This window comes from Geotrypetes seraphini, chromosome 3 (assembly GCF_902459505.1).
Source record: "Geotrypetes seraphini chromosome 3, aGeoSer1.1, whole genome shotgun sequence".
In the NCBI taxonomy this organism is placed as follows: Eukaryota; Metazoa; Chordata; class Amphibia; order Gymnophiona; family Dermophiidae; genus Geotrypetes; species Geotrypetes seraphini.
In genome coordinates, this window is record NC_047086.1 from 217,227,322 (window position 1) to 217,254,356 (window position 27,035).

Consider the following 27,035-nt stretch of genomic DNA (forward strand, 5'->3'; position numbering starts at 1 on the left):
AAGTCATCTTGGTTGGAATGGGAATGAATTGAGGAGTATTCTTGATTGTAGCAAGCCCAGGTGTGGTGGGATTGTAAGTCCCAGTGAATCACCAAGTTCCCTTTCAAACAGTTCTGTGTGAGGGGCTAGCAACGGGACACTGTGACACAATCAAATTCTGCTGCAATCTATTTTTTCTCTTGTATATACAAATATCCCTAATAAATATAGCAGTTTCTGCACTATAATCTGCACATTAAACAATCTGTAAGACTTAAAACTACTTTCTTACATAGGACTAGCAATGGAAAATAAACCTTGCAAGAAATTTTAGAAAAGTTAGCAGTATGAAAGACAAAAGTCAATTTGAAAAGTCTATCCCCTCTAATATCAGAGGTAGGCAGTAAAAGGAGAGAACTTTGGGAGGGGGGGCGTTGGCAACCAGTGGAGAAGATGCTTGTGATACAGTCTTTGGATGTCCCTGTAATGGAATCTTGGACAGTCTGTCGTCGTTGGTGTGATGGGGCTCCATAACTTTGCCCAGTTTACATGGGTATGTTTGAGGTATGGAGTGTGCAGTGTGGTGAATTGATGTTGATCCTGTGGATTCCTAGTGGTTGTGGGAGTTCTGGGTGCCCTATCAGTTGGTGACCCTCAACTTTTGGGGAGGGGGTGGCCTTGGTCGTAACAGGCGTTCAACCTAGTAGGGTTCAGCTGAGGAGGGAGGCTATGTGAGGGAGTGAGTGGCATAGTAGAAGGTATCCCTAGAAATATTCCTTCATTGATGTAGCAATTTAAGCTACCTTCCAACAGGTGGTACTAACTTGAGGAATCCAAGGCTGAAGCAGGGCCAGTGTAAGCATAAGAATATTAGGTTCTTTGGCCAGAGGGGCAGAGTTCAATAGGAAGCAGGAGGGGGAATCACGTGATGATGCAGGGCTGAGCAGTGGCTCACAGCCTCTGCTCCGATCCATAGAGAGCAATATCTTTTAAATACCCACATCATTTTGATCGAGTGAGGGTCCAAAGAGGATGATAGCACTTAACTACCAGGGCACCTCAGTCTTCTACATAAACACCACAGTTTTTACCCAGCGGGTGGAGAGTTATGCCGATAAAAACCCAGAGGTCTGCAAGAGAGAAACAAGAACCTGCTTCAAAGATGGTGACCGTGGAGTCCTCAGTGCCGCTGATGATTATATTCCAAGAAGAGGTCATTCGGGAACTGACCAAACACCTCTCTGTAGTCTTAGATGACAAGCTGTCTAAGCTCCAGGTCTCAATAGATGATATTCGAGACAGCTTGTAGAGGCAATCACAGCGGGACCAGCAAGCGGAACAACTCGTGTACAGGCAGGAAGATCTTGCGGGAGCCATGACAGTGCAACTCTGTGAATTGGAGAATAAATGCCAACATCTCCACTAGATTGGAGGACCAGGAAAATGGGCCAATGAAATAATCTTCAGATTATTGGTATTCCTGAGTCGGTGTCCAATGCAGAGTTGTGGCCACTAGTGGAAGCCTGGCTCTCGGAGATGCTAGGACTGGGCATGTGCATTAAGGAGGGTTTATAGTTTATTTATAGCCCACCTTTAACAAGGTGGCCTGAGGAGAGAAGGGAACGACAACCCTCCACTAGCTATTGCTCAGATCTTGAATTTTGTTGAGAGAAAAACTTATGGTGTATCGAAAAGTGCGTACCTTGGACCATAACGGTACTAAATCTCTTCTCTTTAATAACTATTCTGCGGTGGTGACTACAAATTGTAAAGCGCTGGAACCATATTCTACAGAGTTGAAGAATAGAGGAATTAAATTTGCAGTGAATTTTCCTGTGAAGGACTGAATGTTTGCTACTGATGGGGCAAGTCTTTTGACTCATTAGAAGCATTGCGAAGATATGTTCACAATTTTCCCAGACCTTAATCTGTGTACAACAGTAGATACTCAACCAGCTCTTTTCATATTCAGTTTTATCCCAGGACAAGCAGGCAGCATATTCTCACATGTGGGTGACGTCATCCACGGAGCCCCGATGCGGACAGCTTTTCAAGCAAACTTGATTGAAGATTTCAAGTTTGCTAGTGCTGCACCACGCATGTGTGTGCCTTCCTGATCCACTAGAGGGCGCATCCCCTCCTCATGGTCTTCAGTTCTTAGTTTTCCGCGGAGCCAGAAAGCCCTGTCTCTCTTCTCTGCGTTCTTATAAGTACCTTTCTAGCACCGCGGCTTCTTTATTTTGTTAGGGAGTCACTGTGCGTTTGTTGATTGATCGTGTATTTCTTTGTTTCAAAAAAAAAAAAAAAAAAAAAGGACTTTTTATTGTGTTTCTGATGGTTCCACCGGCAGGCCCTTCTTGGGCCTCAGCCATGCGGCTAGGCCTCATTTGACTGCAGCTGTATTTTCTTCTTCCCTGGCCTCTCTCTGGGCTCACCTCGTGTGAGCAGGATGGCCAGGACCATTTTTCCTTCGTTGGAATCGGACTGAGTAGCTTCGATCCCCGGTAAGTCTTTCTTTCTTTCTGTTCTTCTAGCTGCGTTACCTCGGTAATGCCACCGGCTGAGTCTCAGGCATTCCAGGCATTGAGTGCAGTCGTGCCCGCCTCTACGAGACCTTCGAAGCGTGCCTCCTTTCATGGGAATACTCATCTCGAGGTTGCCCTTTATGGAGCGCACTGCTGCACCTTTATTACCAGTTTCATTGGTACGGTGCCGACTTCTGAACCTCGATGTGCCTCGACGTCGACTGGGGCTTTGTGCCTCGACGTCGACTGGGGCTTGGTGCCTCACCACTGCCTAAGGCCACCGCCTGGAGGCGGCTTGGTGCCTTGACGTCGTCTAAGGCTTTGTGCTTCGACTTTCTGCCTCGATGTCGACAGGGGCTTGGTGTCTCGACGTCGACGGATCCTTTGTACCTTCGACGTCGGCTGCGGCCGTGTGCTCCACGTCACTTGACGCTTGTGCTTTGGCGGCGCCTGAGGCTTGTGCCGCGACGTCAACTGAGGCTGGGGGCCTCATTGTCGGCTGGAGATCTGTGCCTCGTCGTTGCCGAGGCTTCGTGTCTCGCCGTCGACTGGAGCTTTGTGACTTGACGTCGCTTGGGGCTTTGCCCTTTGGTTGGCGGTGGCCTTGTGTCTCGATGTCGACTGTGGCTTGGTGCCGCAACGTCGCTGGGGGCTTTATATCTCGGCAGCGGCTGAGGCTTTGGGCCTCGGCGTCAACTGCGGGTTTGCGCCCCGTTATCGATGGGGGCTTAGTGTCTCGACGTCGTCTGGGGCTCTGTGCCTCGGCGTCTCCGGCTCCTGTTCGAAAGGATTCCCCGCTTTCTCTTCGGTTCATTCCGGGCAGCCGTGACGGAATCTTGTAGTATGGAGTTTGGATGCCTGGAGGAGACTCTCTCCCTGCTCCGGCTCTATTGCTCCTGCCATGCGTTATCTCGCTTGGCGCAGAGTGTGGCTGAGGATCTGAACCTCCAGGATCGTCTCGCCACTTTTACTTGCGTGAGTTCTGCGCTTCTTGAGGCCTCTCTTACGGTGGCCACTAACCGCCTCTCAGAACGCGACCGGTCCTTCGCCTATCGGGACGCCTTCAGCTGAATCCCGTCTGCCTTGGTGGTTTGGACTCCTTCTCCGGAGGGGCCCTCCGGATACCTTTCTTGTATTCTCGGCCTCCTTCGCAGCAGCCGCAGTAGCTGCAGCAGCGCCGGGTTATGGTCCAGTCGCCGGCTTCGGCGACTCCTGGTCGTCTTTTTGACTATTCTCGCATAGCCTCCGGGCTGCTCTCCTTCTGGGATTCCTCCCCTCCCTTTGGGAGGGGTGTCTCCGTGTCTACGCACCGGGAGTATAGCCTTGCTTCTGTCGGTTGGGCATTCCCATCCTCCCATCTGCGTCTGGTCCAGGCCCTTCGTGACCTGCACTAGTTCTAGTCCGGGAGTGGTTCAGACTCTGCCCGCCCCAGTCTCGGGAGTCCGTCGGGGCGGACCTGGACCCAGTTTGTCTGCGCTCCTTCTTGTCTCGGCCTCAGGGGGTGGCCCTTGTTTGTTTATGCCGGAAGGTGGCCCCTCTGTCCTCGGTCCGCCTCCGGTCTTTTCTGCCTTGGCAGGCCGCCTGTCTGCGCTTGAGTCAGTTGGTGTCTCCGCAGTCTTCGGCCTCGGCCGAGCTGATGCTGATCCTTTTGGGATCATGGGTCTCCACAGTTCATGTCCCGATGTTCGCCTGGTTTCATCTTCGTGTTCCCCGCTGGACCCGAGCATCTCAGTGGTGGCAGGATCGGGATCCCGCTTCCAAGCACATTGTGGTGCCTCCCTCCTTGACACGCTTGTTTCGTTGGTGTGCCACCTCTTCGTATCCCCGCATCAGAAGGTTCTGCCGATGGACTCCTCGGCATAGGCTTAGGGGTGCACCTCGACGGCCTTCGGACTCAGGGTCTTTGGTCGGGTGCGGGCCGTCGCAGCCGCATCAATCTGCTGGAGCTCCGGGCCATTTATAATGCCGGGTTGGATTTTCGTTATTGGTTGCAAGATTGCGGGGTCCTGGTGCGTCCCGACATCCCGGTGGCGATGTATTCTGTGACCAAGCCAGGGTGTACAGGTTCCCTGTTACTTTGCAGGGGAGCCCTTCGTCATTGGCAGGGGGCGTTACACCACTACTTATTTCTTTGGGCGGTGTATTTCCGGGGCGAGCAGCATTGTCTGGTGGACACGTTGAGTCGCCCTTCTCGGCCGCATGAATGGTCGCTCCATTCTCAGACTCTGCGGCATGTGGTTGTTCGGTGGGGAACCCCACAGGTAGTTCTGTTCGCTTCGCCCCTCACTCACTGGTTGCTTCGATATTGCTCGAGGATGTTCTCCCGGGTTCGCATCGAGGTGGATGCTTTCCTTCTCGATTGGATGGGCAGGTTCCTCTATGCGTTCCCTCCCTTTACTCTGATTCTCAGATCTTTGATGCACCTCCTGTCGGGCTGCGCCACCATGATCTTGCTGGCTTCTCTGTGGCCCTGACAGCTGTGGTTCTCCCTGCTCCTTCAGCGTGTCAGGGAGCCTCTGCTTCTACCTATGTTCCCTTCTCTGCTGTCTCAGTGTTGAGGTTTCTGTTGCCTCCCAATCTGCAATCTCTACACTTATCAGCTTGGTTCCTCGCAACGTGCCTCCCTCCTTCTGTTTCTCTCAGTCGGTGGGGATATTCTTGAGACTTCTCGTATGGGCTCCACTCGGCAATACTTTTCCCAGAAATGCTCCTGATTTGCTGCGTGGTGTGCTGAGCACTGCATGGATCCACTCTCTGCCTCCTTCCCTTCAGTGCTGGATTTTCTGTTCTACTTGTCTCGGTCTGGTCTCAAATCGACATCTATCCGAGTCCACCTCTGTGCGATTGCTGCCTTTCCTTGGCCGCTGGATGGGAAGCTGCTTTCCGTCCATCCGACGGTTTCCCGCTTTCTGAAGGGTCTCTTCAATGTTCATCCTCCGCTCAAGCCCCCTCCGGTGGTTTGGGATCTTAGGGTGGTCCTGGCTCAATTGGTGAAACCTCCGTTTGAACCCATTGATAACGCTCTTTTGATCTGTTTCACCTGGCGGGTGGTATTCCTGGTTGGTCTCACGTCTGTTCGTAGAGTCCGTGAGCTGCAACCTCTGGTTGCGAACCCGTCTTCTGTATTTTATCAGGACGCAGTGGTCCTACGTACTCATTACAAGTTCTTGCCCAAGAAGGTTTCGGACTTTCATCTCAATCGTTCCATTGTTCTTCCGGTCTTTTTTCCGAAGCCCCACTCTCATCCTGGCGTGGTGGCGCTTCATACGATTGACTGTAAGAGGGCGTTGGCTTTTTATCTTCAACGCACTCAATCTCATCGGACGGTTCCTCAATTGTTTTTGTCCTTCGACCCTACTCGGGTGGGACGCCCTGTTTCCCAGCGCACCTCGTCCAACTGGTTGGCTGCTGGTTTGCTACGCTCAGGCTGGTCTCGCGCTGCATGGTCGAGTCCCGGGACATAGAGTCTGAGCGATGGCGGCTTCTGTAGCTTTCCTCAGGTCAACGCCTATCGAGGAGATTTGCAAGGCTGCCACTTGGTCTTCGGTTCATTCTTTCACCTCCCACTACTGTCTGGATACTCTGTCCAGGAGCGACGGCCGGTTTGACCAGTCAGTTTTGCGTAATCTGTTTTTTTGAATTGCCAACTTCCCTCCGTCCCTTTTTGGTTAGCTTGGAGGTCACCCACATGTGAGAATATGCTGCCTGCTTGTCCTGGGATAAAGCACAGTTACTTACCGTAACAGATGTTATCCAGGGACAGCAGGCATATATTCTCACAACCCGCCCGCCTCCCCAAGGTTGGCTTCTTTGCTAGCTATCTAAACTGAAGACCATGAGGAGGGGATGCGCCCTCTAGTGGATCAGGAAGGCACACACATGCGTGGTGCAGCACTAGCAAACTTGAAATCTTCAATCAAGTTTGCTTGAAAAGCTGTCCGCATCGGGGCTCCGTGGATGACGTCACCCACATGTGAGAATATCTGCCTGCTGTCCCTGGATAACACCTGTTACGGTAAGTAACTGTGCTTTTTCTACTTAAGCTTTTGGCACTGTGGCCTGTCGGGGATAGTGTTGTTGGATGCGCAACACCAGCTTGAAACCCTAAGGTTTGTTCCAATCAGGCCAGTGAACCCACTATTTCCAAAGTCACACTGCAGACTTCAGAGTATACCCTGAAGAAAGCCATAGCATACTAGCTGAAACATCGGTTTCTACCTGACAAAGATGCAGCGAGACCCAGAAACTTACAACAAGCACAATGCCAGCTGCGGAAACTCGGAGAACACTTTAAAATGTTTTGCACAAAATGGATTGATCTACTTCTATCATTGTTGGGAAGGGTGGCTTTGATTAAGATGGTATTTCCAAAAATATTGTATCCCCTACAAATGATACCATTGCAGATACGCAATGGTGATAAGAAAGCCTATCCCTCCATGGTGGGCTCTTTTGTATATGGGCCTCCAGATGGGCCAGGATCAATCTCTGGAAACTGGTTCAAGGCAATGTATTTGGAGAGTTGGGTTTACCCAACCTCACTGCTTATGTAACATAGACACACGCATGAAATGGATTCATGAGATTCACACAGGAGGTTTGAGATATGCCCCACAGGGCTTGTTTACACATTAAATCTCTCCCTATAACCTAATGGCCTGTTTGAATATGAAAACCTGGCAGGCAAAACATACTAGGGTATCCAATCCCTATTTTATCACTTTAATAAAGGCTTTGAGATGGTGGAGGGGTTCAATAGGGGGTAATTGTAACAACTGGGCTCTCCTCCCACTCCCTGATTTTATCCCAGAATGGGGGGAAAACATTGGAAACCTGTGCATTTTGGGCAGGGCCTTTACTTACGACAATGTGAGATGTTAGGGCAGGATACTTTCTCCCCATACAAGATACTTCAGAGTGAATGGAACATACAGCATCTGCCGTTTTTTACCTATTTCCAGCTCTGGCATTTTTTTTCAACAAAAAGTAAATGTCAGCTGGAGGGAAATTTTTAAAAGATTGGACACTGTTTTCTTGCCCTTCCCTATTCATTTAAATTCTGTTTCTATATGGTATAAAGTGGGGAGAGAAGATCGTTAAGTGCTATACCTAGATTCCCTGGCTTAACAAAGGTCAAGGGACATTGGGGTTCCACTTACCAGTAAGACTATCTAGGAATGTTTTGCTCATATAGTCAAAAGTTCAAGGAACACAGAACTTCAAAAAATGCAGTATAATATAATCCACAGGGTTTATTTCACCAAATGCCAGGGGGCCTGAGCAGGTCTCTGGCTTGGGGAGTGTGCCCCTGGTACTTTGCTACGTATGCTGGTTGAATGTGTGATCTTAGGGTCTTACTGGAGTGGGATTTTGAACTTTCTAGTTGCTATTCTATATCAGATAATACAGTAGTCATGAGATTATGCTTTTGGGCCACACCAACACACATGATTATAGGTTTGTCTTCTCCATTGTAAATTTATCTTCTTTGCACTTCTGCTGGCTAAGAAAGGAATCCTTCAACACTGGATGGACAAGTTATCCCCCTCCCTTGATGGCTTGGAAGGCCAATATGAAGGAAATGGCTCAGTGGGAACTACACAGTCAATCTGAAGATTATAGAGGCAAAAAGACTATACTGGAAATTATGGCAGCATAAAAATGTTGTCTAATGGTTATACCTTTGTTCATTTTTAATTTTTCCTCTGAGGTGAATGTGCTTAAGAGGTGGGGAGGGAAGGGATAGGGAGGGTTGAGGGGTGAATACTTATTACTGTAAAAAATTAGTTTAAGGTTCTTTGCTGGTAAGCAGTATCTACATATTTGCATAAGATTATTGTTTTTTGACATGTCATGTTCTGTAATACTGTCTCGTTTTTTTCCTTTTGCTCAATAAAAATATTCAAGCAAAAAAAAAGGGAGTAGGAAGTAGAAACATTCTAGCAAGGCAGGTCAAAGAGGCCCTGAGGCAAGAGGGTCTCCAGGGTGTTCCTGTTGGCTATAGTACTTGGGGACTGGAGAAGAAAGAAGGCCCTCAGCAAAGATTGTTACCAGAAGCAGATGCTTGAGTAAGACAGGACAAGCTTCTTTAGAACTTTGAGTAAGAGAGTTGTGGACTAAGCCTGTGTTGAGGAAAGACTGTAGAATAAGAAGTGATTAATTTTTTTTTGTGTGTGTGTAACCAGCCTAGGGAGAGAATATATTGGGGAAGTACTTGGTTTGAATTTAATAAAGTGATTGTTGTACTGCAACCCCTGTGTGTGGCTGTATTTGTGGGAATTCCAGCCCTGACCTCAGAGGTACATTACCACAGAAGGATAGAAATTTCAAATACAGGTTATCACTAAGAAAAAAGGCCTTTTTACTAAACCTTAGCACACTAAAGAACAGCACATTCTATATGCTTTGCATCCTATTTTATACCTATGGGCCATATGACACCTTAGCATACATAATGTCCATTAGCTCACATTAAGCTTTAGCAAAAGGGCTTCATTGAGTATAATTGCAATGACTAGAAGAAAACATGAGATCTGTTCAAAACGTTCCAGGACTGATTTTTATAAAAATTTATTAAACAATCTTACAACTTATTCCATTGGGTCATCTTCAAAGTACTCCCCTTCTCTACAATGTTGTTTCCACTTCTGGAAACAGTCCTTAAACACATCTTCAGGAATTGCCAAAAGTTGCTGCGTCAAATTTTGCTTTATGTCTTCAATGTCGAATTGCTTTCCTTTCAGCATGGATTTAAATTTAGGAAACAAGAAGAAGTCAACAGGAGAGTAAGGAGGCTGGTGAAGAACTATCGTGATTTTTGTGCAAAATTTGTGAATTTTGATGGCGGCATGAGCAGGCATGTTGTCATTATGCAGGAACCACGATTGCCTCCTCCAAAGTTCAGGCTGCTTCCTCCTGATTCCCTCACGGAGTCATTTCAATAGAGATGTTGCATTCCTCTGCCAATTCTCTAACAGTTAATTGCCAATTAGTGCGCACAAGAACCCTCACTTGAGCAACATGATCATCATCAGTTGATGGTCTTCTAGTTCATGAATTGTCTTTCACTGATTCATGACCACTTTTGAAACGTGAATACCATTCAAAACACCTTCCACAACTCAAGACATGTTCCCCATAAGCCATTTTCAACATTTCATAAGATTCTGTAGCAGTCTTACCCAATTTAAAACAGAACTTAATGCTGTAGTGCTGCTCATCATGGACACACATAATGAAAAATAGCTGATCACGAAAGTACACTTTCACAAAAACTGCTGTAGCTCAGAGACAAACACAGATATCAAAAAACAGAAATGAGGTTACTTGTGAGGTTTCAAGCTTCTCAACGCCACCTAGCGTGTCTCAAAAGAATTTCCTGTTGGCACACAATTCAAACTGGCCTGGAACTTTATGAATAGACCTCATATTTAATGTCTTTGTATATCACAATGCACTTACAGAAGCATTTCAAGAAAATTGTAGCCTCAGTCTGCAAAACCCTAGGGCAGGGCTACTTGGTTCCAGTCCTCAAGGTCTATAGGCGGGCTAGTTTTTCAGGATATCCATGCTTGAATACACATGAGAGATTTGCATACCAAGGAAGCAGTGTATGCAAGTTTCTCATACATATTCATTGTGGATATCCTGAAAACCTGGCCTGCCTGTGGACCTCAAGGACTGGAATTGAATAGCCCTGCACCTAGGGCATTAGAGCAACAACTGCTATCTTTTTAGTAGCTCAGGCCAAATCCAGGAAGATTTGAATTTTTAATCCACAAAACAGAGTGCTTGATATTTAGCCGGTGGCAGGCAGCGCTTTTACTGTCTGCTGCTGGTATTAAACCCAGATATTGAAGGCCAGGTCATATCTAGCTTCTGGCATGGAATATCCATATTTTTTTTTTTGGCTGCTAAAAAATTAATTAGTTAAGCTGATATTCAATGCTTTCCTCACAGGCCTACTGAGGGTGGATTGGTTCACAAAGCCTTCACCATTAACTGGAATCAGTCTCCAGTAAGCATTCTCTTGAGTTCCTACTCTATCAAAAAATTAAAAAGTCTTCCAGTACAAAGCTCACATCATTCCAGTAATGTCTTATTTGCCTTGCCAAATGTTCCTGTGGCTTATCGTCCTCCTACAAGGTCAATTGGTACCCCTGGGAATCCATTCTGCTGAAATAGGAAGGTACAATTATGAGCCTGCTGAGACAAATAGGGAAAATACTTAAGAGTACCTATTACTATTCAATGAATTGTAAACTGCTTTGGGTGAATCTTTTCATGAAAAGGCGGATAATAAATCTAAAATAATAATAAGAAAATGTCTTACACTCCATCCTCTTCCCTTTTGCTGATGGCAAACACAGGCTATTTCACCTAATGTTGTTACAACATGCTTGTATGTAGCATCTTTCTTGGCTCTAGAAAACCCTCCACCAAGAAATCATCTTAATGGACGTGGCAATGGCACCCTCAACTTTTACCAAAGTTATGGTGATAGGGGCTGCTCATCTCTGCAGAGTGGGTTGGCAAGTGCACCTGTACTTGGACGATTGGCTCATCAGAACCATTGTCCTGAATGAAAAGAGAAAAGGTGGTAGTGGCAGTTGTGGAGATGCTAGAGTCTGGGCTGGATTGTGAACTTTCAAAAGAACTACCTAGCCTTGGCACAATCCCTGGAATATCTGAGGGTCTTATTTGACACAGCAAAAGGCCAAGTCTTTTTTCCAGAAGCACACAGAGACTTTGTGGTTAGATTACAAACCTCTTGGCCAAGCCAGTGCCTACTGCATGGCATTACCTTCAGGTCTTTGGGTCAATGGTGGCCATGACAGAGTTGGTGTCCTGAACAAAGACACACATGCAGCCCCTCCAGAATATGTTGTCTCGCTGGTTGCCTCAGAGAGACTTCTGAAAGTTCCACTCACTTGGACAAGAGAAGCCAGAAGCAGCTTGAGCAGGTGGTTCTGCCCACAGTCTCTATTGAAGGGAACCTGTTCTGGATTGATTCCTGGGTCATCCTAATGATGGATGCCAGCTTATTTGACTGGGGGACTCATTGCAGCAGTCACCCAGTTCAAGGACAAATGGACTCCATCTCAGCAGAAATGGTCTGTCAACAGGCTGGAACTGCAAGCCATTCGCCTGGTGCTGCAACAACTGCAGTGTTTACTGGAGGGCAAATCAGTCAGAGTCTTCTCCGACAGTGGCACTGCAGTGGTCTATGTCAACAGGAAGGGAGGCACCAGGAATGCTCCGCTCCAGCAGGAGGCAAAAGCATTGTTGTTTTGGGCAGAAACTCTCCTGCAGGTGATCTCTGTGGTGCATGTGGCTAGACCATTGTGAGATGATGGGGTCATCCAACATTAACCTCATGGTGACTGCAAAGAACAAAAGGGCAACTTAGGTCTTCAGCCAAAGATGTGAACCCGGAAGTGTGGGGCTAGATGCCCCAGTTCAATTATGGCCAGAGACCAGCCTGCTGTATGTGTTCCCACCCTGGCCCATGATAGGCCTGATGATCTACCAAATAGCAAATCACCTGGGAATGGTAGTTCTAGTAGCACCAGATTAGTATGTAGATCTTGTATGCCTACAGAAAGAGCAAAGTCTCACAGGGGCCAATTGCCCTAGAAGATCAGGATGCTTTGGTCTTACGGCTCTTGAGCATGCAGCACTAATACAGAAAGGATATTCAGAAGTATTCATTACTATTCTTAGAGCCAAAAAGCCAACAATGATTTCAGCATATGCTAAGGCATGGGAGACGTTTCAGTGCTGGTGCAGCAGAGAAAGGTTAGAGCCGAGCAAAGCACCAATCTCATTGGTTCTGGCGTTCCTCCAAGAGGGCCTTGACAAGGGATTGGCAATGGCATCCCTTAAGGTTCAAGTAGCAGGGCTGTCATGTTTCTGGGGCTGAGAGAAGAGAGCTTTGCTAGCAGCCCATCCGGATATAGATTCTTGAAATGTGCCCTGAGACTAAAGCTGCCATTCCAAGATCCATTTCCATCCTGGAATCTCATTACTTCTGCCAGAAGAGTCTTTTGCAGACACTATTGTGCATAGAGCCATTCCTCAGGATCACAGAAACGGGAGTGACCTTGTGTATGGTTCCCCCCTCCTTACTGAAAGTCATCTTGGCGTTTCATGTCAACCAAGAGGTTAGACTGCCAACATTTCATACCACAGGGTCCAAGAAAAAAGATAAGGTCTTAAAGGTTTTGGATGTCTGAAGAGTTCTCTTGCATTATCTGGAGTTTCGTCTCTCAGATCACCTTTTTCTTGTTAACCAATCAGGCAAAATGAGGCAGACCCGCTTTCAAGGCCACCATCTCTAGATGAATTCATAGAGCGATCTTCTCTGCCTACATCGGTTGTGGCAAACAACTGCCTGTCTCATTGAAGGTGCACTCGACAACAGGAGTGGCCTCCTTTTGGGCTGAATCTTGGACAGCTCCACCCGAAGAGATTTGTAAATCAGCAACCTGGTCCTCCCTTCATACCTTCACCAAATTTTACAGGGTGGACGTAGCAGGACAGGAGGATGCCAGTTTCAGGTCTTCAGTTCGGCGAGCAGTCTCATCTATCCCACCCTAGAGTTTAGGATTGCTTAGGCATGTCCCTATGGTTCAGCAAACCATCCTATTGCACTGGAAAAAGAGATTATGGGTTAGATGCACTAAAGTGTCCAATCATCTTAATGGTTGTCGCTAAACCAGTTTGACTGGTTTAGCGACTGATCAAATTTGCTGACCTTATGCACAAAACGGCTCACCGCATAGTTTTCTGTGCAGTTGTACATTTTCCGATTCTGGCATGCAAATGAGGTCATTAATATAATCAGGTATCCGATCGATGCCCTAACCTTGCATGCCAAAATTGGATCAGTATAACCGACCCGGAAAACCTGACAGGTCTGCCTGTTTTTTCTTTTTCTGTTTGGGCTGTGTCGGCCTCCTGCGATGACCCCCCACCAAAAAATTGGCAGGAGGGATTCCTACTCCATCCTGCCGGCTGTACTGACCCCCCTCCCCTGCCAGAATCTTCCGACTGACCCCTCTTCTTCCCTAGTTTCCCAAAACTGAGGAGGAATGCCCACTCCCTCCTGCCATCATGATCCCCACCCCTGGCAAGGACCCCTGAACCGACCTCTCTAATCTAATCTTCCATTTGTGAGTTGCAACATACCTATACAGGCTCAAGGTGACAGATCAAAGAGGAAGGGGAAGAGGACGTGGAGAGATAGGAGGAGGGACTTAGACGTACGGGATGCTATACAGGAACTAAGATAGTTGTCAAAAAGGTGAGTCTTCAGGTTTTTTCTGAATCTAGTGCTAGTTTGTCTCTTTCCTGATAGAATCCAGTAGGTCATTCCAGATTTTTACACCCAGATAGGTTAGCATAGAGTGGAAAATTTGTTTGTAGTGGAGGTATTTTGTGGATGGTAGGTTTAGTTGGACTCTAAAAGGTTTAGTTGGACTCTAAAAGGATTCTTTTTGATGTTGACCAAACATTAGAGAATAATTGGATGAGAGGGGCTGCTGAGCTTCAGTATAGGATCTGGTGTAGGATACATGACAATTTGAAGATTATTCGGGATGATATTGGAAGCCAACGTAGTTGCCTGATGAAGGTTGTAATTGAGTCAAATTTCTTTAATTTGTAGATTAGTCTAACGGCTGTGCTCTGGATGAGTTGTAGTTTGTGGATAAGAGCAATGTTGATGCCAAGGTAAGCGGAGTTGCAATAGTCCAGTTGGGGTAGGACCATCATCTGAATGATCAGAGCAAACTGGTATGGGTGGAAGTATTGTCTTGTGTGTCGTAGTTGATGCATAGTGTAGATGGTCTTTTTCTGAAGGTTAGATATTTGTGGTTCCATTGTGAGAGTGTCGTCTAAGATGCAGGCTAGTACCTTGGTGGATTTTTCCATTATGAGAGTGATATCTGATGAAAGAGTGAGGTTAGGTATGACATTCTGTTGTGTGGTGTGGAAAGCAATGGCTTTGGTCTTAGTGGCGTTCAGTTTCAACTTGTTCGTTGCCCAGGTTTGAATTTTATCTATATTGTTTGAGATTTTTTTCGGCAGTATTGGGATGGTTATTGGTTATGGGGATGAGGAGGAGGTTGTCGTCAGCATTCGATAGTATAGTTTCATCTTACATTTTGATGTGGCCCAGTGAGCTCATGAATAAATTGAATAGGAATGGGGATAATGGTGAGCCTTTTGGGACGCCACAGAATGCCTTCCAGGGGTTGGAGTATCATTCTTGCTTTTTGACCAAGTATTCACGATTTTGTAGGAAGTTGGCAAACCATTTCAGTACAGTCTCTGTTATTCTGATTTCTGAGAGTTTGGTTAGGAGTAATTGGTGATCCACTGAGTCGAAGACTGCGGAGATATTAAATTGGAGCAGTATTGCCTGATGACCGGAGCTTAGCAACTGATTGATTTTAGTGATTAGAGTAATGATGAGGAGCTTGGTGCTGTGCTTTTTTCGGAAGCTGTATTGGGATGTGTGAAGGCATGAGTGTTGCTCTATGTATGAGGCTAGCTGCTTGCTGACGTGGGACTCGAGGATTTTAGTGAGGATTGGAATGCCAGCAATCAGTCTGTAGTTGGATGCTATGGAGAGGTCTGTTTGTGCTGTTTTCGGTATAGGGGTTAAGGCTATTTTACCCATTTCTTTGGGTAGGTGCCCTTGGTTCAAGGAACTATTTAGCAGGTTAGTGAGCATGTTGATATGATGCGGAACTACTGAAAGAAGGTAAGGAGGACAGTTGTCAATGGGACTGCTTCATAAGGCTAGTTTTGATATTAGTCTATTGGTTTCGGGGAAGGAAAGGTTAGTGAATGAAGACCAGATCTGGTCTGCATTTATGGGTTCAGTGTATTCCGTATAATTGTGCTGGGACGAGTTTGATGAGGCTGTCTTGGCAACTTCCGATTGGACCGATTTGACTTTGTTGAGGAAGAAATCTGCAAGTTCTTGGGCTGAGATTTTGTTGGAGAAGGATTGTTCTTGGTTTAGGGGGGCTGCCTTTTCCCCACTCCCCTTCCTAAAAAAAAAATAATCAGCAGGAGGTATGTCTACTCCCTCCTGCCACCGGATGCCACCTCTGAACCCCCTCAAACCTGGTACCTCAAAATTAGATGACAGCAGGAGGGATGCCTAGATTTGTTAATACATGCATGGCAGCTGACATGGAGATTGGGTGGGAGGATGGAGTTGAGAGAACGAAGAGATTGGATGAGGGCATGAGGAGAGGAAGAGAGATGCTGGGAAGGTGGAAAAAGGGTCAAAGAGATATGCTGGACTGCGGGCAGGGGCCAAGGAAGAGATGCTGGCCCTGGTCCAGAAGAGAGGGGGCTATGAGGAGGGACAAGGGACACATGGGTCATGGGGCAAAGAATGCAGATGTTAAACATGGAGGGATAGGAACTGGGGCACAGAGGAAATGACGGTGGATGCAGACAGAGAAGAAATGTCAAATGGAGCAGAAACCCTGGAAAAAGAAAATAAACGGGGCTCAGAAATAGGGAAACAGAGAAGAAGGGGATTGGATTATTGAATACTTTGAAGGACTGCAGTACAGCAATAGTTTTTTATTGGAAAATCTTTGCATTTGATGAAATTTAAAGAATAAAACAAATATTGGTGATACAGCAAAATTGTATAAACTATTAATTTATTAATGGGAGTTTTGAAATATACTAAACTGTAATTACTTCAGTGATAGAGAAGGAAATATGATTTTGCACACTATTAAAAGATGTATTAAGTATGTTTTAGCTGTTTCCATATGAGGTGTGTTATGATCATATTTTCCTATATTTAACAAAAAACAACCCATAGTGCTGTATTTTGGATTAGTTGTAGGTAACAAAGTTCTTTTATGTGAAGACTCATTAGAGCAATGCATTGTGTATATGTACATCTTCCCACCTGCCACTGTCACATGGGAACCAGCAAGTCTAATCTCCAGTGCATAGAATTAAACTTTAAGGGGAGGAGGATGAGTATGTAAGAATATTTGTCCTGCTGTCCTTGAAGAACTGCTACAGGAAAATAACTTTGCATTCTCTGAGGACAAACAGGATAATATATTCTTCTACAAGGGACAAGCAGGCCAGAAGTATTCTCACATGTGAGCGATGTCATCTGACAGAGCCCGGTGCGTATACTGCTAAGTGTATTTTGCTTTAAGAAAGTTCTAGCAGCATCCCACATGCACGCACAGATGCCTTCATGCCCAACATGTGAGTGTGGGCCCCTTTTCTACAGAGCAAGGAGGTCATTTTTCTCATCTCCTCTCAGTGCTGTTTCTTGAATTTTTCGAGTGCCTTCCAATGCAGGTATAACACTTTTTTTTTTTTTTTTTTTTTTTTATTTACCTCATAGTTTTCTTAGTTCCCTTCCCTGTAATTTTCTGAGGTGTTTTTTTGGCAGCGATAAATCTTATGTTCTTATATGCAAGTAAGGATAGACTCAAATAGGGCACTGGTCTTTGACCTAAGGGCTGCCGGTGAGCAAACTGCTAGGCACAGTGGACCACTGGTCTGACCCAGCAGCGGCAAATCTTATGTTCTTTTCTTTCTTTTTCTCTTGGCTTTTCAGGCCTATGTCTAGCCCCCTTTTTATTGCAACATTGAGGAGATTGGCTGCAATTCCTTTTTTTCAATGTCAAGACCCCCCAATGGCTTCAAAAGGTACACCCACTGTAATCGTGATTTCTATCACAGATCCACATAATTGGTGCATCGGTTGCCTAGGAACTGACCATGAAGCTGATTCTTGTTCTCTCTGCAAATGCAGCTAAGAACACAGAGCGTGCAGGTTCAGCAGTAGAAACGTTTTGGTTCCTTGAAGATCAGTCGATTGACATCAGCACAGGAAGCATCAACCTTGATTGCTGCTGAAACTGTCTACCACTGGGAATGCACTGGCATCAAGGAGGCCTCCGCCTCCTTTGACATTGGGTGCTGTTAGTAAGCATTGGAACTGGTCAGCATCAGACCTGCCACTGAGGACACACACAGATTCAACGTCTTCCTCATTAACACTGAGGGATCCCATTGCCAAACGTCAAATCCAAGAAACATGGGGGAGAAAATTCAAGATGGTGTCTTAGCTGGTCAGACGCCGTGAGGCTTCGACTTTTGAAAACTTTCCTACAAAGCAACGCTTTAATTATTGCCACTGAGATGGATAAGAGGAAGGGGAAGGTTAGGACTTACCCCTCTGAGTCCTCGCCAATTCCCCTTTCCTCCATCGATAGATTTCTGATCTGCACGGTGCGTCCCCCCGGATCGGGTGCAGGCAAAGAGGTGCCATTACCCGCGCTCAATATCACTTTGAGCCTGGAGGTGAGACTTCTGCCCTTGGATCCAGGCATGGAGTTGCGCACCGAGCAATTGATGACCCTGCAGGGAGAGAGTAGTCCTGCGGATTTCTCGTCGTCAGAGGGGAGGCTTCGGAGCGCAGGAGGAGACACTGGTATGTGGGACACCAGTATGGGAGCAGAGTTAGAGCTCCCCTTGGAGACTGAAGGAGCTGTGGGAGGTTCATGGCCCCAAGGAAGCTCCAGGTCTGTGGAATATGACTAACTGCAGCAGAATAATGGTGAGCACAATGTTATTCCTATGGTTAAACCTACACATGTCACTCTGGATTCCATCTGGGACGCTGTTGCACGCTTGGAGAAGATAGTAATTGGAAATAAACTGTTAATGGATAATTCCTTGCAAGACGTTAAGACCAGAATTGTCACACAAGAAGCTAAAAATTTGGAATTAGAGAGGAAAATGGAGGAAGCTCAGAAAGACCTGAAAGAAAATAAATCTAACATGCTGACTTATAGTCAGGGGTTAGTGGGACTGAGAAGTAATGTGGAGAAAATGGAAAATTATACCAGACTGTTAAATCTACATTTTGTTAACTTTCCTCAATCCAAGAACATAGCCCCCATTGAACTACTTAAGAGATATCTGATGGAAGTTCTGGGGGTTCCAAAAGAAGCTGTATCTCCACTCTCCAGAGTTTACTTTGTGCCAGGGAAAAATGACAAGCCCAAGTCCAAGGAGAATTACCCATGGACAGCTTGAATGTCACGCAGTTATTGGAAACATCTTTGGAGGAAAAGTGTATAAGAGCAACACTCCTGGTGACATTCGTTTTTGAGTCTGATAAAGACTGGGTGATGAGACTGTTTTTTAAAAATAGTGATAAATTGTTTTGGGGAGGGAAAGTATGGATATTTCCTGATGTCTGTGTGGATACACAGAAAAAAAGGAAGCAGTTTTCGATGTTGCGCCCCCAGGTTTTATCCATAGGAGCCCATTTCATTTTACGTTTTCCCTGTAAATGCTTAATCCTATATGAATCTAATAGATATCTTTTCTTTGATCCCAAACAATTAAAGGCTTTTCTGGAAAATAAGTGTAAGATATAGGTCCAAGCTGTGGGCCCAAGGGAAGAGATTGGAGAATAGTCTAATGAGGAAGATTGAGTGAAATTAGCTGAGACGTCATTAATTATTAGTATTGTTTCCTAAACTGTAGTGCCTCTTTTTCCTAATAATTTTCTCACTCCTTTTAATTTTTTAATTTTGTGGGCTTATAGGGGATTATAGCCATATAAATTTGCCTATATAGGAATGAATAATCCTATTTTTCCTTTTGTTGCAATAAGTGTTTATAATGGCTGGTTTCTGTTTCCTGAAACATGTAATGTGTAAATAAGTTCAATTAAAATTGAATAAATAAAGAATTAAAAAAAAAAAAATCCAAGAAACATCAGTTCCATTCAATGACACGGGGACAAATTTGACCCCCGTCCCTGCAGGAACTCAATTTCCCTGTCCCCGTAATTTTGTCACTGCCCCAGCCCCGTTTCTTTAAGCTCTGCCTTAATGCACAAGTCTTGAACACTTATGATTTTAAAGTGTTTGAGGCTTGTGCAGATGAGGATGGAGCCTGCAGGAATTGGGCAGGGACAAGAAAAGAACTTGGAACAGGATGGGGAAAATTAGTTACCGTAGGGATGTGGAAAAATTTGTCCCCATGTCATTCTCTAGCTTGGAGCTCCAGGGCATTGGCATCACTCAAGAAGCATTGGTGCTGAGAGGACTGCGCCCCCCTCTCTGTTGGTGGTGCCAGTGCAACAGTCTCCAGATAGCCAGGTCTCAGCTTCTGGTTCAGCACAGACTGTTCCCAAGGCTGTCCCTGAACCAGCCCCCCCCCCCCCCCACAGTCTTTGCCGATGGTTAGCTTCAATGAACAGTACCGGGCTATATTCATGGAGGAGCTAGCACATATGTTTCAGCTGCGCACTGCACAGATATTGAGGTCACTTGTGCCAGCTGCAGCTCAGCATCAGCTCCTTCATGAGGCCCAGGTTCTGCCTATGGAGTGGTTTTTGATGTGACATCATCAACCCATGAGGTACCACTCAGCATCAGGAGAGGAAGCTTCCCCAGAGTCTGGGAGGAAATTCATAATCCAAGACCAATAGCATCTCAGCCCTGGGCTCCTTCATTGTTTCCAATTTAAATGGTATTGGAGAAGCTATCTCCTTAACAAATCTGGTGAGAGAGACACCCTCAGGTGGGGATTTATGGTTCTCCTATGGTGGAGAGAGGAACGATTCCTCTGAGAAGTTATGTGGATTCTCCTCTGAATCCATGGACAGTCAAAATCGGACTGTTCAAAGTGCTATGGATGGAATAGTGTGGAGAATGTAGACATTAGAAACATAGAAAACATTGGCAATTAAGACCAACATGGCCTATCCAATCTGCCCACTAAGCTTATTAGGATTGTAACTGCCATGCCATATAGGTTATTTCTCTATGCTTTTTTTTAAGTGTGAAAAATCATTTAAATTTGCTTTTGTATTGGAAATAGATATCCTCTGTGTTTTATCCCATGCTTTTTTGAATTGCTTCACCATTTTTGTTCCTGTATCAACCACCTTTTCCGTGAAGAAATATTTCCCGATGTTGCTTTTGGTTTCATTTTATTTGGGTTTTCTTGATTTTATATCTTTCCCATTTTTGTAAAAGATATTGTTCATTAACACATTTCAAGTATTTAAACTTATATTCCCTGAACCTCTTTCCTCTAGGATTTGAACATACTCCATTATATTTTGGTTGCATTCCTTTGAACCACTTAATCTTTTTATATCCTTAGTGAAATAATGGCCTAAAAACTGGAGAATGCTCCAAGTGAGGGCTCACCAAAGAACTGTATAGGAGAATTATCACCTCCTCCGTTCTGCTGATTATGCCCCTCAAGGAAGACTAGTATCAACCTGGCCTTGGCCATCACCATGTTATGTTGTTCTGCCCCCTTTAGATCCCCAGATTCTATCACCCCAAGGTTTTCCTCTATCACACAAGCTAAAGAGGTAACAGTCTCTTCTAGAATGCATTTCACTCATGGATGTATTCACACATGTCACTTTCCCATGATAACAACTAAAACCTGCATAACTGGGTTTTTGTTTATTTGGCATACTTCTATTGATTATGGAAGACAATATTCCCTTTTTATATAAGCTTGCATGCAAAATTTGATACATGGCATGCAAATTTGCACATAACTTAATTGTTAAATTAGCTGCTAATTAGCATTTTAAGAGAGCCAAAATTTCATTATGATTTGTTAATTGTTGCTAATTTAGTCACACAAAACTGCCTTCGGTTGGTATTCTACAAACTGAACCCACAAAATCCATAACGCACAACTGCAAGGGGGCATGGACCTGGCAGGGTCATGCCTGGTACTTATGCGCACAAGTTATAGAATACTATCGGGTGAGAATTTATGCTTCTGTAGTGAAAAGGGATACCATAGTACGACTCCTCCAAGAAGTAATGTGGATTCTCAGTTATGCAATTAACTGACAGCAGTTAGACGTGAGCATTTGCATCAGCATTTGAACTAGCATAAGTGCTTGCAACTGCAAACTTATGCTAGTATTCTATAACAGTAATTATACCTGTAATTGCAGATATATAAGTCACACATATCTTGCATTATCCCAGTGCCTTTTTTCAGGTGACCTGTAGAGAGCTACCCCCTATATAGCTTCACTAAGAAGGTGTCTCTTGTTTTGTGCCAAATTCCCAGTATGTGTGGCTCTGAGTTTGTTCTTTGCCTGCTCTTGCTCATGAACTTTCAGTGTCAGATCTGATAGATTTGTCATGCCATTTGCTTCTTTCCAGAAATGGCAACTTGTATTTGGAGGCGTCTGTTGTTGCAACCTGTAAAATGCAGAATAACCTGCCAACGCATTGAATCAATTTATAACAGAACCCATGGATTTGATGAAAATGAAATTAAAGAGAAGCTTCAACATTTTTCTGGTGGATCCATTGACCTTTCCAAGGGAAATGATGGCATTGGAGTTCTTACCTTGAACAATTCTGTTCATAAGAATGCATTAACAGGTATGGCCTATATATCTCTGTACTTTTCTCTTACACAGTTGGATCACTGCTTTCACAGTTTCAAAATCATAACAGGAGACAGCACATTAAGTAATGCCAGAAGAAGAGGTAGCTTAATTTAGTTTATTAAAATATAATGCACTGCTTTATGATATATCAATAAAGCATTTAACAAACAGGGAATTTCAGAGAGAGAATAATAATAATAACAGTTTATATACCGCAATACCGTTTAAGTTCTATGCAGTTTACAAAAGATTAAGCGAGGTACAAATTGATTGAACTTAAGAGGGGAGAAGAAAGAGTTAATAGGACCGGAAATGTGTTGTTGAGGAGAAAATGATTAATAGGACAGAGGAATCACTATGGAGGAGAAAGAAGATGAGTGGGTCAGTTGTCTAGATACTTTAGGAACAGGTGAGTTTTTAGACATAAGAATAGCCTTACTGGGTCAGACCAATGGCCCATCAAACCCATTAGACCGTTTTCACAGTGGCCAATCCAGGTAACTAGTACCTGGCAAACACCCCAAAAGTAGCAACATTCCATGCTACCGATCCAGGGCAAGCAGTGGCTTCCTCCATGTCTTTCTCAAAAACAGACTATGGACTTTTCCTCCAGCAACTTGTTCAAACCTTTCTTAAAACCAGCTACGCTATCCGCTCTTACCACAACCTCTGGCAATGCGTTCCAGAGCTTAACTATTCTCTGCTACAGGTGGTTGAGAGAGATGTAATAACTGAGCTGCCCTATTTACCTTTAGATGACTAGGAGCCAGGTTACTTCTAGGGTTAAACAATTGGAACCCACTTCCAACTTCACTATTTCCTCATGATCACACAACCAAGGCTCAACGTTAATTAATCCTCTAAACAAATAATGTAGTACCATAGTAGATGATAGCAGATAAAGACCTGAACAGTCCATCCAGTCTGCCCAGTAGTCACACACATATATTCATGGTTAAATTGTCTTTTCTTTATTATTTCTGGGCACTAGACCATAGAAGTCCGCCTAGTACTGTCTTTAGATTCCCACTGCTGGAGTTGCCATTGAAGCCCACTCCAGCCTATCCTAACCATCCTGTCACTGGAACTTCTATCAAAGCCCTCCCCAGCTCATTCTAAACTAAATCGCCATATATGGGACACAAACCGTGCAGGATTGCCCAGTACAGACGTTAGTTTGTTTTATATCATTCATTTTCTAATTGGAGATCTTCTGTGTTCATCTCCAAAATAACAAAAAGATCCCAAGCATAAGGTGTAAAAAAAAGGGGAGGAAAAGGATCTCAGAAACCTGCTTGGTGACAGGGAATAAACCTCAGCCAGTCTGACAAGGTTCCTCATTTCATTCATTGATCATGAAAAACCTCCCCTCATTTTTTTATTCTATTTCTTTTATATTTATTATGATTCTTTCTTCCTTTTAATATACATTTTTATAAAATCTCCACTGAGTCTTCTCTTAAAACTATGTTCATTTGAATTACTATTCAATGTATCTTCAAAATTTACTTATCTCAGATGTTGCAGGCAGCCACAGCCCGATGGGACCCATTTCATCAGAATTACTGGCTTTCTCAAGGGTTCACATAGGCTGCTGCATGTTTATTCAGCAGCTTTCAGTCACTAGACTTCATGCTGAGGACAACGTTCCTCTGAATCACTGGCGCCTGGAACCTTGTCAGACTTGGCTGAGGTTTATTCCCTTTCACCAAGCAGGTTTCTGAGATCCTTTTCCTCCCCCTTTTTTACACCTTATGATTTGAACAGTGGAATCTTTTTGTTATTTTGGAGTTGTTCCAGTGGGTCTCACTTACCATCTTTATTGTGTATATCTTCTGCGTTCATCCCATGCTTTTTTTTAAATTCCTTCAACGTTTTTATCTCCATCACCTCTCTCAGGAGGCCATACATGTTAAGTCCTATCTCCCACTAAGAAATCTAAACAAATAATAAACTAGCTTTAAAACAACCTTCTTTTTAAGTAAGAGCAGGATAGAATTTTTCTCTTTATAGCAAAATGTGGTTATAGCAATAGAATTTTGCTCTCACAGTAATTCATATATACTATTTACTCTTTCTGCTGTTGAAAAATCTCTTTATATCAAGGCTTATTGACTTGAAGCTCATTTCTCATAATCATGTATTAGGGCTTAAATTTAACTCCTCTTCCACCTCCTTCTAATACACATATTCTACCTTCAGAAAGCCCACTATAAAACTCTTAAGAGCACATGCTACGAGTATTGCATCACAGACTTTTTCCCCTCAAGGAGCTGTGCCTTCCAAACAAAGTAAGAGAACATAAAAGATTTGGATAGTCCACGTGAGATTGACTAGCTCTTTTGGGCTGTTTGGTAGGTACAATGATGATAGAGCTTCAGGACCGGGTGAAAGAGCTGGAAGACTGGACAGAGGGAAGAGGCCTTGTTGTTCATGGTGCCAGAAACACTTTCTGCTCTGGCTCTGATCTGAAAGCCATCAAAGCTATGCACGGCTCAGAGGCAAGTGCTGCATTGCTTTAGTGAGAAGGCAGAGAAGATAGCCTCATTGCTGCATCCTTAATTTCACTCTGATATGCATGTCAAATTTTAGTTGAAAAATACACACTTAGTGTGACCAAATGGCATGTTTGCCTTTCCTCCATTTGTAAACTCAAGCATGTCTGTTAAGGGACTGGGTATGAAAAGACACGGTAAAGAATGCCTCATTAGGTTGACAGGAGCTATATAAGGCATATGTATCTATCTCTGTGTTTATGCACAAAAACACACTCTGTCTTTGTGTGTATGCATTCAGATAGACAGACAGATGGAGCATCCCCAGTAGGTGCTATCACTTAGGGCTCCTTTTACAAAGGTGCGCTAGCGTTTTTAGCGCACGCACCGGATTAGCGTGTGCTACCTGAAAAACTACCGCCTGCTCAAGAGGAGGCGGTAGCAGCTAGCACGCGTGGCATTTTAGCGTGCGCTATTCCACGCGTTAAGGCCCTAATGCACCTTTGTAAAAGGAGCCCTTAGGCTTAAAGCACCTTGAAACAGGTTTTGCCAGAATATAAGCCACCAGAACCGTCTCTGTGATCCTGTCCCAACATTGAAGTAACTAAAAAATAGTTGATTATTTCATTAAGCAGTATGGTGGTCCACTTGGTTTTTCAGTGTGTGAGAACTTCATTTTTTTTGTTCTGCTCATGTCATTTGAAAAGATGGTATTTTACATTTAGCTGATTCCATTTTAGCTAAGAGAGGCTAAACTGTGTCATTTTTTCATAGTATCAAATAAGATTTCGGTTGGAATGCGTATAGTTGATAGTATGGTAAGCACAACTACAGTACAGTTATTTGTTAGGTTTTTATGACTGATTTCATATCAAGGAATAAAGCTGTGGGTGAAACTTTTTATTGTACTGGCTGTTAAAGTATCCACAGCTTTTTTTTTGCTTTTTTGTTGATCCTTATTAATCTCTCTTATTTTTATTGAAAATTTTCATGTTTCAGAACGACCTCAACATAAAGGTAGATATTCTCATCTGATACAGAAATGCTTAGACTCAATTTCCAGCGATATAAAGAGTGTCCTCCCATCAGATAGCTAAGACATCGCTGAACAGTAGCATAAACAGAAAACCAAGCAAAGAGAAAAAACAAAAAGAAAAAAATTTTAATCTAAAGGTTCCTAAATTGTTATCAAACATGCTTTAAACCTCCTATTCTTATATCTTCAGTAACAGTTTGTACTAAGAACACTGAACATTCTCTTCCCCCCTCTATACTGCAAACCTCTATTACAAAGAAACAAGTTTCTCTCTCTATTATCCTCCTCCCCTTACCCCCAGCCTCCCTCCCCTTCCCCACCATCCCCCTTCCCTAAGCAAAGCCCAACAAACCTCTCAAGGTGTAGGAAAGGAATGGTGTGATCTTGGTCTCCAGGCCACATCATTAAATATTTGTTATCTGGCAGCCTTTCTGAATGCCAGTTTCTTTAGCAACTCTCCAGACTGGTATAGCTATAGATCTTACAGATAGGTTATATCTCATCATGACCAGCAGATAGAGACTGAGACAAAACTTTGGAATAGTACATAATAGGTGACTCTCCCTTATTCCATGAGTCTTCTCTCAATCTCCAGCAGGTGTGAGTGAGTTGTACCCATTTCCCTTGGTTGGGGCTGTTGGAATTTGTTTAGGGCTCCTAGTCCCTGCTTTGGTATCAGATTGAGCTTGGGTGGGCCCTGTTTGGGGATCCTTTCAACTTTGGGGGTGTCAAACCTGAGCAGGTCTCGTGCTGGGTCCCCCCCCCTTTCCTCCACCTCCCCAACATTTTTTAGAAGTGCCTCAGCAGTAAGCCTTGCCCCAAATTCAAGTAATAAAAGGCTAGAATCCTCAAATATAAACTAAGAAAGGTAGATGGCACTGCACATCAACCAGCCATGATCCCAAATAAGGGCAATATAACTATGAATATATATATATAATTAAATATTAAAGGTAAGGCCTCAGTACTATTGTAAAAGCTATAGTGCTCTGATTACCAGTGCTCCTGGCTTACCATTTGAGAGTGGGGCTCTTTTTCAAGCCACACTGTGCACCCTCATAGGCCTCACCTGTGCACAACTTAAAGTGAATATTAAAGTGCAATAATGAGGGCGTGGCTTAACGCGAACACAGGATGGAGGTGTGATCGAGACGCTCCTCTATATCTGGGCAAAATTTTAAAATTATAATTCTCTTATTGTTGATTTTGAGATGAAAAAACAAGTTTAAATTAAACTTAAAACTATTACAAACTAATATTGAGCTCCTCCGATAAAATCGAGATAGATACTGAGAGAGGAAAACTGAAAGAAAGATTGCCGGTTTTTCTCTCAGCGCTGGTTTGACGCGGCAGATAACTGACAGAAAAGAAATCTATTAACAGAAACAATCGGATAACAACGCTGTTATTAAAGAGTGAAAAAAGAGGTACTGCTGAGAGTTGGGTGAAGTCTGGGTGAGAAAATTAAGAGAAAAGGTCTGTTTCTCTTTGCCGGTTTTTTAATGACAGATGACAGTTGCTGTAGCGACGAGGTA

General features: G+C 44.2%; 1 protein-coding gene across 8 annotated transcripts in view; it reads left to right on the forward strand.

Annotated features, from left to right (window-relative positions):
• ECHDC1 (ethylmalonyl-CoA decarboxylase 1) overlaps positions 1-27,035 on the forward strand; it is a 75,241-nt gene that overhangs the window by 8,466 nt on the left and 39,740 nt on the right. For all 8 annotated transcript variants that reach the window (XM_033937425.1, XM_033937422.1, XM_033937420.1 and 5 more), the window contains 2 exons: positions 21,737-21,961; positions 24,328-24,470. In XM_033937425.1, the coding sequence (XP_033793316.1) occupies positions 21,739-21,961; positions 24,328-24,470 (366 nt within the window). In that variant the 5' untranslated portion in view covers positions 21,737-21,738. The remainder of the gene's footprint in view (positions 1-21,736; positions 21,962-24,327; positions 24,471-27,035) is intronic.